At 41.7% G+C, this 14,628-nt stretch overlaps 1 protein-coding gene across 1 annotated transcript in view; it reads left to right on the top strand.

The window, feature by feature from the left end:
* Positions 1-14,628, top strand: part of nisch (nischarin) — a 31,922-nt gene extending 17,294 nt beyond the window's left edge. Inside the window, exons 14-28 of the mRNA XM_084739583.1 lie at positions 1,934-2,052; positions 3,060-3,151; positions 3,325-3,603; positions 3,715-4,016; positions 4,941-5,152; positions 5,690-6,147; positions 7,510-7,694; positions 7,841-7,904; positions 9,016-9,154; positions 9,348-9,498; positions 10,211-10,330; positions 10,542-10,703; positions 10,909-11,081; positions 11,904-12,094; positions 13,989-14,628. Coding sequence (XP_084595709.1) covers positions 1,934-2,052; positions 3,060-3,151; positions 3,325-3,603; positions 3,715-4,016; positions 4,941-5,152; positions 5,690-6,147; positions 7,510-7,694; positions 7,841-7,904; positions 9,016-9,154; positions 9,348-9,498; positions 10,211-10,330; positions 10,542-10,703; positions 10,909-11,081; positions 11,904-12,094; positions 13,989-14,316 — 2,975 coding nt within the window. The 3' untranslated portion in view covers positions 14,317-14,628. The remainder of the gene's footprint in view (positions 1-1,933; positions 2,053-3,059; positions 3,152-3,324; positions 3,604-3,714; positions 4,017-4,940; positions 5,153-5,689; positions 6,148-7,509; positions 7,695-7,840; positions 7,905-9,015; positions 9,155-9,347; positions 9,499-10,210; positions 10,331-10,541; positions 10,704-10,908; positions 11,082-11,903; positions 12,095-13,988) is intronic.

Genomic DNA, 14,628 nt, shown 5'->3' with positions numbered 1-14,628 from the left:
GTTTAGAGACAGAAATGTAAAAACTTGAACACATGAAATCTGTCTGACGGCTGCTTTCAGTGAGGACAAAGTTTTATTTCATTCTCACTGGTTTTGTCTCTTGTCTTTTGATAATGAGGATTTGCATGACAATGGCTAACACGGATGTTTTTTCCATTGCAGTCATGTGGTGCTTTGTCCTGATTAGCTACAAAGAGGAGCTCTTTAGTTTTCCTTTGTGATTTATGTCATATGAATGTTCCTCAGAGCTGTAATTGGAACTATTAACATGTGAACAAATTGCAGGACGTCACTCTGCTGCAGTGGAAAAAAACACTAAATTTTCATCAGGTTATCTAATGAAGCTGACGTGCGTCTTGTTTTAGCATCTAAACCAAATCTCCTCAGCTGTATTTTTCCTGTTGTACATGCTTTGCTTCCTGCTCAGACTGAAAGGGACACAGCTCTTTTCACTGTTTATAACATATAGGTTGTGATCAGTTGCCTGTTGCTTCAGCTGTTCATAAGCTCAGATTCTGCCTTATAACATAAATGTTCACAAATTTGCCATTTGTTCATCACACAGGTGGAAACAGACTCAATAATTTTTACATAAGATGCAGCTTTCATTATATTTGTACCAACCAACAATTAGAAAAGCCTAGTTCTAGATGGCTTAATGTTAAATAAGATTAAAATGTGCCAGAGACACAAAACTGGCCACAAAAATGTGTTCATGTGTGTTTTAGATGTTTGCAGCTTTCCACATTGTTGTGAGTTGACTAACAACTCTTAAATAATTGTTTCTTCAGTCAACATCACTGCCACAGCTTCTTTGCAGGCAAAAAAATCTTTAATAGGTAGATAAATTATATCTCATGTCTGTTGATTGGTTACAGCTAAATACCCGCTGAAGAATGAAGAGAAAGGAAATTTATCAGACTATAAGTTGAACAAACTGCTGCTTAACACGGTTAATCTTGTTATGAAAGTCCCACCAATACATCTGAGAGTCCAGTATTATTGGAAAATTGTTGGCTGATAACTGATGATAAATATCAGTACAGAAATATCAAAGAGGTCATTTAGAAACCATGTCTCACATACATAATAACCAGTTAGATTTTGCACACAGCCTCAGTGATGCGATGGATTTACAAACAGCCGGTGAAACTCGACAGGAGAATAATTAAAGAGAAACTGATGTTCACTGATGTTTGGCTGGAGGCTGCCGTGACAACCTGCTGATGCTCACTAACCTTCGTCTGTGACACTAATATTTGTTCTGGCTGAGTACAGGCTGCACACTGTGCGAGTGTCTGAATCTAAACTAATAATAAGTAAGAACCAGCTGCATGTCTGTGTTTTGTGATGCCTGTCCTGTGAAACGGGATTTGACTGTTATGGTGCATTGATGTTTTATTTGTTTATTTGTTTTTTTAATGATTTTTTTTTATCTAATTCAGTTAAACTCTGCATGGTGCCCATTACTTTTGGTAAAATATTTCTGTCAGAATATGCAGCATGAATATAATTTTGACTAAAACTTACAGAAGCCATTAATTACTTCACGCTTATGTAGGGTTGCAACTAACTGATTGATCTGCTGATTATTTTCTTGAATAATTAATTAATTGTTTGATGTATAAACCTGTGAAAAATGCCTACATCACAAATTCCTATAGCCTGAGGGATTGTCTTAAAATTGCCAACAGTCCAAAACACAATTATATTTAATTAACTCATTTTAGGACAAGGAAAATCTTTTATTATTCACATTTAATCATTGCAGCATGTTCTGAACACAATTTAGTTTTATTTAGTCAAAACTTTATGAACGTTTGACATTATTCTGCTCATATATAAAGAAGATGTTGTGGCACAGAATGTCGAAATCAATCCAAAATCAATCAGGTCCAGCGTTGCTGATGTGTTTGTTTTTGTCCTGTTTCAGAAGTGACGAGCAGAGAAGAAGCCGCAGTTCCCCCCAGTGTCCTCCCTCCTGTGGACGCTGCACCTCCCCCTGCAACCTTTAACACCAAAACACACCTCCTGTCTGCTGACCCCACCCAGGTCAGACACGCACCTGCAACACCAGCGAGGGGAGGGGTCTGTTACCATGACAACCTGTAGGATATTTATTAGGAGGAGAGGCAGTTTGATTGGATGGCAGGGACTGTTCAGGAATCTGTATAAGAAGAATTATGTATTAACAGATTTTAACTTAATCATTTAGATTAGTGGGAGTATGACAGTGTTTAACAAAATATTTGACACAAAAATGTGAATTGTGTGAATGCCAGAGGATACAAATGTAAATGTGGTATTTCAAGGGTGCACTCCAATACATCCTGTGAAGAGAGAGGAGACAGGGAGGGAACTCCAGTAGGGAGAAGCATCGGAGGAAATGAAAGAAGGAGCGAGAGACAGAGCAACCGCATTATCTGTCTTGCAGAAGCTGCAGACAGATAATGCGCACCTTTCTCTGCAGCTTGGCTCCCAGCGTGAGGAGACTTACTCCACAGAGCGTATCCTAGAAGACAAAGCTAGGACCACAAAATCATCCTTACTGTTTGACAACCCCATTTTGTCTCATATTGTGCATCAAATAGAATCAAATGCATCGTTTTCAGTGTGTAGTTTTCTGTGTGTAACAGATTTGTTTTAATAAGGTTGGTCGTTAACACTTTAGAGAGTTTCACATTTTATTCAATAACATAAAAAACGTCTGGGATTACAGAGGTTTATTGCGGACATTAAATGTCATCACGCTGAACACTGGTCACTTTTCTTGTGACTGTGGTGTAGTTTGTTTATAGCCTGGCGTTTGCTTTTTACTTTTGGCGATTGTATTTAAATCATGAAAGTGGTTCATTGCTGAACAAAACATACAAGTAACTTTTTTTGCTTATTTTCTGGACTAATCCTAAATATAATTGAAAAATCTCATTGGCTTTCTGTGGAGGGAACCAGAGCGATGCTTACTGTATGTAGCGATGGAGCTGTGCAGATTGAAGTAGACTTTGTTCAGATATTTGTGTTTGTCAGGTTCTAATGTTGCTTCATGTGTTTGTCTGCAGGTACAACAACCTGCTGTCAGTCTGTCTGAACACACACACTGTGGAGCTCCCACAAGTATTACTACTATGACTCCTACTACTACTACTGTCTGGTCAGTATCAAATAACTGTCTGTTCAGTTGACCTTTATTGACCTATATCAGTCAAACAAAAGAATGAAAATGGCATGGTTATCAAAGTAAAATGAGCTGACTGGACAACTGAAGCAAATGAATGAGTAACAGTATATTAAAAAAATCTCCATCCTTATCTTTTTCTCCTCCAGTTGTGTCTGCTCCTCTTCCTCCTCCAGACCAGCTGAAACCACTTGCTTTTCCTGCAGCACAGCCTCTTGTCCTCTTCTTCCAACTCAGCTGCTCTCCTTCTCCTCCTCCAACAAAGACTTCATTACCCAGCTCTCCTGTCGTGTCAGCTCCACCCTGAAGGAGCAGAAGAGGAGGACGAAGGAGGAGGAAGAGAAGGAGGAGGAGAGGGAGGATGAGAAGATACCTGAATCCAGAGAGGTTCAGTCCCCTGTGGAGGGCACTGAGGTGGGAAGTCCAAGGTAATTTAACCAGAAAGCGTCTTGTATTTTTTACATAAAACTTGACAATTACAAAAAAATTACAAATGTATGATTGTTGATTCGTCCACTGTTTGATGCTCTTTATTCCAGTCCAGGTTCCAGGGACGGATACTTTGAAATGGGACTCGATGACTCTGTTGAGGAATCCGTCTGCTCTTCCTCCACGTCACTCCCTGTACCTCCTGCAGAGGAGACTGGTGGCCACCAGGGGGAGCTGTATGAAGAAGAAGAAGAAGAGGAGGAGGAGGTGCAGGTCAACAGGGTTCTGTGGTGCTACTGTCTTCAGGTGAAAGAGGAGGTGGAACAGAAGCAGGCATGTCTGGTGCTGATGGACCGGCTGCTTTGCCTGCTGTACCTATCAGATGATTTCACATGGACCAATCAGGACGCAGGTAGATGCTCTATCAGCTTCAGTTAAACTTAGTTGCATTCCAAATTGCATACGTCTTTTTTTCAACTTTTATTTCTTACTGCAGCTGCTTATGCAGAGTTATGCAGTATGCATACAGGTGAGACAGACTACTTCATCATAACACTGCGTCTTCACCCTCTGGCTAATATATCCATCACAGTTCATAGCACAACATTTGAAATACAAGTATGTAGTACAAGTATGAGTATGGAATTTGGAACAGAATTAATGATCTGTCATTAGTCTGTGTGCTCTCTCTGCCGCTCAGTCAGTGTGACTTTGAGGCACAAAGCATTGTGGGCCAGAATAGCCAGAAAATCACAAGAAATATGGAAGCTATGGTTGACGCTCTATTTGTTTGCATGAATTGTGTTTTTCTACCCATCGTAGACCTTCCTAATGTTGCAGAATTACTGTGTTTGTTAGATAAGTTTACTGTCTGAAACCTGGAACCTCCTCAGATCACCTACTGTGGTGTGAGATAGAAATAAATCTGGGATAATGTATCAGAATGAACAGAACTGGAAACAAAAATATCTATCAGATATCTACAGTAAACAATCAAGCTGATCAACAGAAAATGAATCTGTAGCTTTTACATCCATTTTCAGCTCTCAAATGTGAGGACAAAGAAAAGCCTCAAGCTTTTCTTTGTTTTATGTGATAGTTAACTGAATATCTTTGGGTTTTAGACTGTTAGTTGGCAAAGCAAGCAATATGAAGACAGCACCTCAGAAATTTTATGGACCAACAATTAACCCATTAATCTAGAAAATTATGAAGATTAATAATGAATTAAAAGATCGTTAGTTGCTGACTTAATATACAGTAAATTAATGTGTAGTGCAGAAATGATTTTGCTGCATGCAAAAATTATAAAAGCGATCTGCTCTTTTGTTTCCAGACCAGGAGCAGAGTCCTCTTGTGGAGGAGGTGCTGTCCAGCCTGCATGTGGACCTCCTGGTGCCATACTCCCAGCTCCTGCTCTCCTCTGAAGCCGAGCTCCCTGACACCTGCCTCGCCTTCGGCCTCCAAGCCGGTTCAACCAGCTGGTACATCTTCTCAGTGGCCGAAGATCTCCGGCAGACCAGGACCGAGCTGACAGAGTTGATCCAGGTCAGGGAACAGCACATGAACAATTTATAGAGTCCCTAAATTAAAAGTGTAGACTCTGCTTAGTTTTCCATCACAGGCAATGTTTTTTTGTAGCATTGTAAGTATTTACATCATTTGAGGTGTTTTAAATATTACAGCTTGTGCAGTTCAGTATTTTATTGCCCAAAAAGGGAAATTTAATTTGCTTTTCTGAAGTAAAGGTATAAAATTGACACAATTAAATGTGATAAGATCCAACTAACAAGTATTAAACAGGTTATTAGACACAGTATAGTTTGTGATTAGATGTACTGGATGCTGCTTGTGAAGTAGCAGGATCCTGTTTTGGGGGTCAATAAATTACATGGTATCAGATTGGCACATAGACAAGTGTACTTGTTGATATCATACGTCTATAAATTATGTTTATAAATCCAACATTTGACTGATTGAATGATGGAAAAGGTTCCATCTGTTTCATTTTGTATAAACGGTAACCAAACCATTTACTACTACTTAAGCAACAGCCAACAAAAACCTTCTGACTTGTTTTTCCAGGGAAGAGCGTCTCAGACTGACCCAAAGCATTCCAGCGCTCCTCACCTCCTCCCCTGCTCGCTCATCAACTCCTGGGAGCTGGAGGAGAGTCAGGGAGCCCAGGGAGGTTATCCTGCCCACCTCCTCCCTTCTTCTTCCTCCTCCACCACAGACCCTCCTCACCCCCTCCTGTCGGACATCTTATCCAGCAGCGAGGAGCCTAGCCTCCCTTCTCTCCTCTTTCTCACCCACCGACACCTCTGGGTGCTGAAGATGGACTTCAGAGAGCTGGCAGAAAGAGAGAAGAGGAGCACTGACCTTCATCACTCCTCCACTTCCTCCTCCTCCTCCTCCTCCTCCTGGTGCAGGCTGGTCCGTGTGCCCCTGGGCTCCGTGGTGCTTCACCCAAGAGAGCGAGAATCTCAGGTCGGGGACAGAACCAGCAACACCTCCTGCCCCGACCCCAAACACCACCGCAGGTACAGAGGCTGTGATTGGATGAATAGATGTTCTATGGACTTTTTTTGAGTTTTGTGTATTTTTGTCAAACAGATGATTATGTATGTATTATGTATGTAATCTACTTGTTGTTCTCCTTCTTCTCTTCTTCTTCTTGTTTTTCCTCTTGTGATTGTTCTTGTTGTTGTTGTTGTTCTTCTTCTTGTACTTGTTCTTCTTGTTCTCGTTGTTGTTCTTCTTGCTCTTCTTCCTCTTGTTTTTCTGACAGGCTCAGATTGTTATTCTAAGTGTGACATTATGAAAACAGTCACCACAGAAATAGAACTTTTTGTTGAAGACTAAGATCCTTTTTGCTAAACTAGAAACAGGTGTTGTATCTTTCATGTTAAAGCCATTAGACTCCATTTACTGAAACAGTAATTTTATCATTGTAAAACATAATGCCTGCCAGACTCCATTACCATATTACTCAATTTTTAACCGTGATAAACACCAACTCCTCTAAAAGATTGTTAATGATTTCTTACGACTCATAAACACTTATTCAGCAAAGGCCCAAAGGTTAGAGAAGCGAGCTTGTGACCAGAAGCGAGCTTGTGACCAGAAGGTCGCCGGTTCAATCTCCCGACCGGCAGGATAAATCTGGGTGGGGAAAGTGAAAGGCAGTGCTTGCCCCTCCCTCATTACCACCACTGAGGTGCCCTTGAGCAAGGCCCTTAACCCCAACCGCTCCAGTGGAGCTGCTCAGTGGCCGGCAGATAAGACTGTGGTTATACTGGGCAGCTTCCAGGTGTGAATGTGTAACTGTGTGTGAATGTGATCAGAGCGTTCCTGCAAAAGAGAGCATTACTCTCAGTGTACCTACCCTGAATAAATAAAGGTTAAAAAACAAAACAAAACACATTATTCATTAATTTGAATTCATGTGCAGTTAATGTGAAACGGGTAAAATGAAAGTCATTCCTGCGTGGAATGCAGATTTCAAAGGATGACCTGGCAGCTGCAGCGTTGTTGTCAGAGTAGTGAGTAATTCAAGTTAGCATTTTTCCATAATTTCTGATGACATATCGTGGTCATGTTATCATTTACTACAGTAAATACATCACAAATTACTTCTTAAACAAAAATGTCTGTTTCTGTGGGGCCTTCATGGAATGTTGATACCTATAATAACAATCTGAACCTGTTGGTGGCAAGAAAACAAGCACTTTTAGTTGACGTACATTGATAGTGAACAATTATACATGAGGAATAAAACTGCAGCCTGTTTCATTAGTTACCTAGACACAAAAAATAGGGAAATAGTGTCCAGGTTGAAATATTCCGAAGTTACCCTGTAAGTATTGTTATTATCTGTATCTAAACCATCATGCTGTGTCCAGGAGGAGTCACACTGTGGAGCTGCTGCTGGGCGGTCAGAGGCTGCTGCTGCTCTTTCCTCTAGCCAAGGACAGGAGCTCCTTTATGGGGGAGCTGAGCCAGCGGAGAGCCTCTCTGGAGGGGCTGAAGATGGTGGCCTTGCCCCGACCCTGCACGTCCTGTCCACACCAAAGCCAACACGCACAAGGTGAAGACCAGCTACCTGTTCATAACCTCAGACCATGAAGGGCATTACCCTCGGGCCTTTTTTTCAGCTGATGGTTTCAGTTCGGATGACCTTTGCTGGTTTCTTCCCTCTGTTTGTTTGAATCCTCCTTCTCGTTGTGTTCTCAGGCCGTCACAGATCCAGAGACCAGTGCTGTTGTACCAGTACGGGGAAATCCCACAGCACCCGCAGGTAGACTTCTGAAAGATTACTTTCTCTCCATGTAACAGCAGAATTCCTCTCCTTCTTATGCCTTCATTTACAGCTGCATGCTAATACCACACTTGTACTAAAGTGTCACATTTTGACACTGTAATGATACTATCAACATGATGTATTAATCTGATCAGGACATTAGGGCTGCACAGTTAGTCGCAATTGCAATATAATCGCTGTATGGCCAAGTGCAATATCCAAATCACAGAACCAAATCGCAATATTTTGAAAAAGTTAAAATATGTTAGAAAACAGCATTATAAGGAATGTTGTGTGTTGAAAATACAGCACGCCCTTCCTTTCCAGCCAGTTTTGTTTGGTTGAATTTAAGCTAAGCATGCACGGAGCAACAGGACGCTGTTGAGTCACATGTTTATTGCTTATTGTGTTAAATTACAAACTTATTCCACATAATTATGAGCTGTTTTAAACAGAGAGAGGGAGGGAGATGAGCAGAAACTTTTTACAGCACTGCCACAGAGCTGCACTAAACAGACACACACACACACACACACACAGACAGGAGGAGAGAAATCCTCCACCATCCCACAGGGAGTTGGTCATTTTAACTTATCTGTAGCAGTGGAAGCAATGACCTGTTTATCCAGGAACATTTAAAACTATTTGTGTAATAAATCCAAGAGGTTATCAGCTCTGTGTGTGATTACAAATGAGCAGAATCACCTGGTGACCGGCATGCTGTTGTGTTGTGTCACACCTCTTTTGATTCTGTGCAGCATAGCTGGTGATTTTTTATTTTTTATTTTTTACATCTTTATTCTTATTTTGACTGACTTTTTTTTAAGTCTGTAGAATCTGGTTTGTAGGACAGGACATCCCTGCTAATGATATTCATTAATTTAAAAGGTGTTTGACACATTTTGCTTTTAATAAATGTTGCCCCTCCTGTGACTGGAAAATTGCAGCCATATTGCAGATTTGATTAAAATTTCAATGAATTGTGCAACCCTACTGCATGGTTTAATTTTTTGATCAAGCACAGCAGCTCTGAAGCGATGATAAGAGATGATTTGTTACTGTTGTTGATATTTCTGTCTTTTCTTCACTTCTCCTCGCTCATCCTCAGCTGGGACTCGTCCCGCCTCCAGATGGAGGAGAACCAGCCATCACCTCACCTCGCTCCAGGTCTGTCCCCTGGACTGAAGCTCCTGTCTGGGCTCAGAGGACAGCAACTGTTGGCCTACTTCCACAGATATATAGCGATGGTAGGACACACACACAAACACAAACACACACACACACACACACACACACACACACACACACACACAGTCCCTAAACTTGTGTGTGCAAAGTGTCCATCAAGAAGTTCCCAGAGCCCAAAGAATTCATTTTCTTGTCTGTCCTTTTTCAAAATTTTGGCTAAATTTGTTTTACTTTTTGTGCCACTTCTATCAGTCTGAGGCTGAGGAGGTGAGACAGGTCTTGTGGCTGTCTGTGGTTCTCTACAAGTCTCCTGAGTCTGAGCTCACCTGCTGTCTGCTGCTCTCCACTGATGCAATCTACTTCCTGTTGGAAGACTCCGCCTCCACCCTTGGTCATCACTCAGGTGGGATGAACTGACTTTTGATTGTCATAATCACATGAAATTGTTGTATTTAATTTTTTATCTTGGACCTCAGGAAGAGTAAATGCAAAGATAATGGGAATCTAAAATAAAAAATTTTTAATAGGCCTAGATAACATTTTCAAAGAATCTTTATTTCACAAAATAATTATTATTTGCGAATTATCAATATTTCTATGAACTCCTTAGTCATACATGCTTGGCCATGGACTAATCAGTCACTGGACTCATTTGAAAATGGGGATGGAGAGTCAGAGGCACTGACATTACATTTGTTAACATTAATGTTATAAACATTAGGCTATAATAATCGTTTGGCTCATGACACTGGGTCAGCTCAGTCAGTGTAGTGACGTACAAGCAATGCGTAATATTACATGTTGAGTTTCTGGTTTTATTCCTTCGTTAATTTATCAAACTTTAATCATAAATAGCCCAGTGGTTTTCCAGAGGTTCATAACAAGCTAGAAATCAAACCCACTACTGGTTATTTGTGCAGTGTTTCACTTAATGTTGCTCGATAGGAATTCAGAATCTCAACAAAAGACACTGGTGTCTAAAAATCTTTTTGACAGGAAAGAGGCAGAGGAGCGGCAGTGAGGGCGAAGCTCCTGACCCGGTGAACACTACTGCCTCAAAAGAGCAACGTGCGTCTGTAGACTTTCACTTATGTTAAATCTCTTCTTTCTGTTAGTGTTGGACGTAATGGACTCTGGAGATCTGGACGTGTGTCTGTGCTGCTGTCTGTCCATCAGACTGTCTGAGCTGCTGTCTGTCAACGTGGGACTGTTTGACCAGTACTTCAGAGTCGTAGGTCAGTGGATGAAGACACACTTGGTCTCCTTGTGTTTGTAGAGGCCATACAAAGTTAAACAAACTGCTGATTAAGGCTGATTTCACTCTGTGTCACCTTCTCACCTGCCCGTGGACCCTCTCTCTCTCTCTCTCTCTCTCTCTCTCTCTCTCTCTCTCTCTCTCTCTCTCTCTCTCTCTCTCTCTCTCTGTCTCTGTCTCTGTGTTTGTAGGTCGTTCAGCCGATCACATCGTGTGCTGTCTCAGCAGGGACAGTTATGGGACGGGTGTCTTCCTCCAGGAGCTGATGTCGGCTCTCAGCCTGCAGCAGCAGCTTCCTCCTCCAGAGCCATCAGATCAGGACTTCTACTCCCAGTTCACCAACACAAACACAGGTAACCATGCAGGGAGACAACCCTGACGATGATTTAACTCATCATTCTGATGTATGGATTTGTTAATATCTAAAAGAAAAAATCATCCTACTACTTATTATGTTTGTGCAGAATTACAACAAATGATCGGATTTATTGAGTGAGGAGGTGCTGACCTGGTGTGACCTTACAGTGGTTATGGATGTGATTTTGTCTCCCTCTGCAGGTAAGATGCAGAACTACGAGCTGGTCCACAGCAGCAGGGTGAAATTTATCTACCCCAGTGAGGAGGAGATGGGAGACCTGACCTTCATCGTGGCAGAGAGGAAGACTACGGCGAGCGCAGCATCCTCATCCTCACGCTCCTTCAATGTCCTGCTGTACCTGCTGGTCTTCCAGGTATCGACTTCTTCCTTTGTAGTTTGTCATTTTAGGAGAAGTTAATGTACTGGATGTATTTCTAGAAGAGTAACAGTTTTTTTTTTTTTTTTTTTTTTTCTGATCGTGTACAGAGTAAGCAAACAGGATAACATTAGCGAGGTGTTGGTAGGTGCATTTTTGAAATCTGGACAGACAGAGCATAAGAATATTTCTCCAAATGCTGAACTATTCAATAAAGCGGCTATAATTGATATTTAAATATCATTTTTCACATTTTCTTTGACGTTATAGACCAAACAACAAATTGATTAATCAAGAAATTAATGAACAGATTAATCCAAACCAGTGTGGCAGATAGCCTTCCAGGATTTACTCACCAAAGGGAAAATTTATCCACATTTTACACTTGGCAGAAGTTAATTTCAACCCCTGCTGCTTCATTGATTGGCTCTTCTGATTGACCTTTATAGAGATCACCAGTCAAACTACTTTAAACAAAAATTGACTGATAATAATCAGCTGCTGATCAATCTGAGCAGCTTTATATTATTTATTATATTCAGGACTTAAAAGGGACCAAACCAGCCCAAATTAAGAGCGAATTTTGGACTCACACTCATCAGATGGACAATAAAAGCTAATGTTGCTCTGTATCTGCTGAATGAATTAAATGGACAACAAGTTTGCCATTTCAACCTTTGGGGGAATAAAATCAACAGTGTTGCGCACTCAGCTTTTGTCCTCTGCCTACGAGTGGCAAAATAAGTTATTGCAGTTTTAAAAATCCTTGTGACTGACTTGTTATGTAGTGATGATGATGATTGTGTTCCTTTCCTGCAGGTCCAGGTACCCAGCAGCCCGCCCAGCCAAGGCTTGACTCTCTCAGGCCACTCCTCCTCTGTTAGTGGCTCCACCCTATCCCCTGTCCTCCAGCCCAGGACTTTGATCCTGACCAGCACCGACGTCTTCCTACTGGACGAGGACTACGTCAGCTATCCTCTGCCCGACTTCGCCAAAGAACCTCCCTCCAGGTGAGCACACAGGAAGCCCCGCCCTCCTGTATCGCAACATTTCGAAACCTTTACCTATCTTTATCCCAGAAGAGTCGCTTAAAAGCAGAATTATTTAAAATGACGGCCCAGCTGAAATCAATATTCACTGAGGCCTAAAAACAGACAAGCTGAACATTGAATCGGTCATTGTGAGGAGGAACAGGAAGCTGTGACTGAGCAAGAAATAAAAAATCATGGTATCTTTTTCAATCAATCAATCAATCATGAAATAAATCACTATTTTAATAATCAATTAATCAGTTTATGTAATTTAAATTAAAAAAATATATATATACAGCTGCAACCATTTCATCACATTTTTGTGACCATTTTCTGTCTCTGACACAGGAAGACGATGTCCTGATTCTTAATCCTGTCCTTGCTCAGTACTTCTTCCAACCAGGGCAACGTATGAGCACAAAACCTATTTTAATCACTGATCATATATGTGTGGTTACATAATATTTGTCTTTATGGATCTGGTACAGTTGAAAAACATGAACCAGATTTAAAACGACCTGTTTTTATCTCCCCCGTAAGCAAAACATTTGAGGTTGTAAATGCAGTTTTTAACACATAGCAACACTTCAGTTAACCACCTGAGAGAAATGTTGCCGAACGTGAAAAGTGACGGTTTTATCAGCCCTGAGGCAGAGCAGATCTGCTGCGCTCTCTTAGTCCTGTGATCATTAACTGGCGCTAATGGCTGCTGTTTGGTTGTGTTTCTCTGCAGTTAACTGACTCACTATGTTGCTCAGGAGGAGACCATTTCAGAATGTGACAATTCAACAGCCGATACTGCTGCACCACAAATGTCTTTATCAACTGTCATACCTAATAATAGAGATGAATGTGAAAATGCGAAAGGCTTTGGAGTCAAGATGAGAATGAGCAGTGTGCCTCTTACGGAGCTTCATACTGAGTTTCAGCTCATTGTTTAGCTGTCCAGCCACAAATTTACTGTTCTGGTTTCCTCTCACCGTTCTCATATGGTATTTTGGGCCACAGGCAGCTGTTTGCAGCAAAAAAAAAAAAACCTCTAGAAAATCGCTGTACACTACCTGCTCAGCACTCAACAGCAGACATACACAGTCAGAGAGTAGCAGGCGAACATAATGAAGCATTTAGCAGCTAAAGAGAGACGTTTCCCTCAGGAGTTGGTTGAGACTGCAGGGCTTAAAAAAGGAGTGAATGTTCGATTTACCTTTGGCTGTAAGGTTGCTCTGTTGCACCTGTAATTTCACTCAGCAGTGATATCATTAGGAGTACAACTGTACATAAAAAAGAAAAGCATAGTAGAGAGCAGTGGTTCCCAAACTTTTTCTGGAATTCCCCCCCTTCATGCGCCAAAGTCATTGTCAAGATATCATCGGTCATTAACAATAATTGGGGGAAACAGCTGATTAAAAGATCATCACGATAGCATCAGCAAACTTTCATTTCCCTACATACATCACAAGTAATACTAAAAAAAAAAGAAACAGTTCCCCAGAGGCTTTTAAGTTACATGTTTAAAAAGAGGTTTTTAATTGGTCTGGAGCTGCTTTTGTTGAGCCAAGACTTCCATAGACCATCTCATAACATGTTAAAAAGCTTTCTTGACAAATTAAATGTGATTGATCATCCCTTTTTTCTCAGGGAAAAGTAGGATTGTTGTGTGATTATGTAATGCTTTTCAGGTTAATAAAGGTTAATTTAATTGTTTATTATATATTTCTACATTTTGTTTTGTTTGCTTGTATTTTTCTGTTCAAACTCCCTCAATTATTCCATGAGATTAAATAAAGGTTGAATGAATTAATTCATTATTGTGATGGTTACTGACAGCATGATAGTAGTCATTCACCTCCTTATCATCATCTTCCTCCTGCAGGGAGCGGTACCAGCTGCGTGAGGCTCGGAGGATCCGGGACCTGGACCGGGTGCTGCTGGGTTACCAGACGTACCCTCAGGCTCTGACCCTGGTGTTCGACGACCTGCCCGGCCCCGACCTGCTCTGCCACCTCACCATGGACCACTTTGCTGCCGGAGGAGAGGAGGCCACACCCAGAGGGGGCGGAGCCGGTGGGGGCGCAGAGGGCGAGGTCCAGTGGTGCGTCTTTGTCCCGGGAGCCGACAGCAGGGAGAGGCTGATCTCGCTCCTCGCTCGCCAGTGGGAGGCGCTGTGCAGCCGGGAGCTACCCGTTGAGCTCACCGGCTGATTGGTCGACGAGGACGAGAGACAGCTGGGTGACTCTTCAGCACCGTGTTGGTCTCTGGGAGTGAACTGGCAGGAGGAGTCAGCGTATGACCAAGATTATTCACACATGTATTCAGGGCTCGATTGGCCGTCGAAAGGCCTCAGTATGCTTCAAACAAAACAGTTTGTACCAAGTGTTCGACCAGGTCTGAAGGGAAAGCATTTTCAAACTGCTCTGAATGTTCACAGAGAACAGCAATGAATCAGTGATACACACTTTCAGCTTGTCCTTAAAGGGAGTCATGGTGCTGCTAGCGTCGTGATACCAGAGTTG

This window comes from Lutjanus erythropterus, chromosome 2 (assembly GCF_056507025.1).
Source record: "Lutjanus erythropterus isolate fLutEry1 chromosome 2, fLutEry1.hap2, whole genome shotgun sequence".
In the NCBI taxonomy this organism is placed as follows: Eukaryota; Metazoa; Chordata; class Actinopteri; order Lutjaniformes; family Lutjanidae; genus Lutjanus; species Lutjanus erythropterus.
This window is presented reverse-complemented; position numbering and strand designations above follow the sequence as displayed.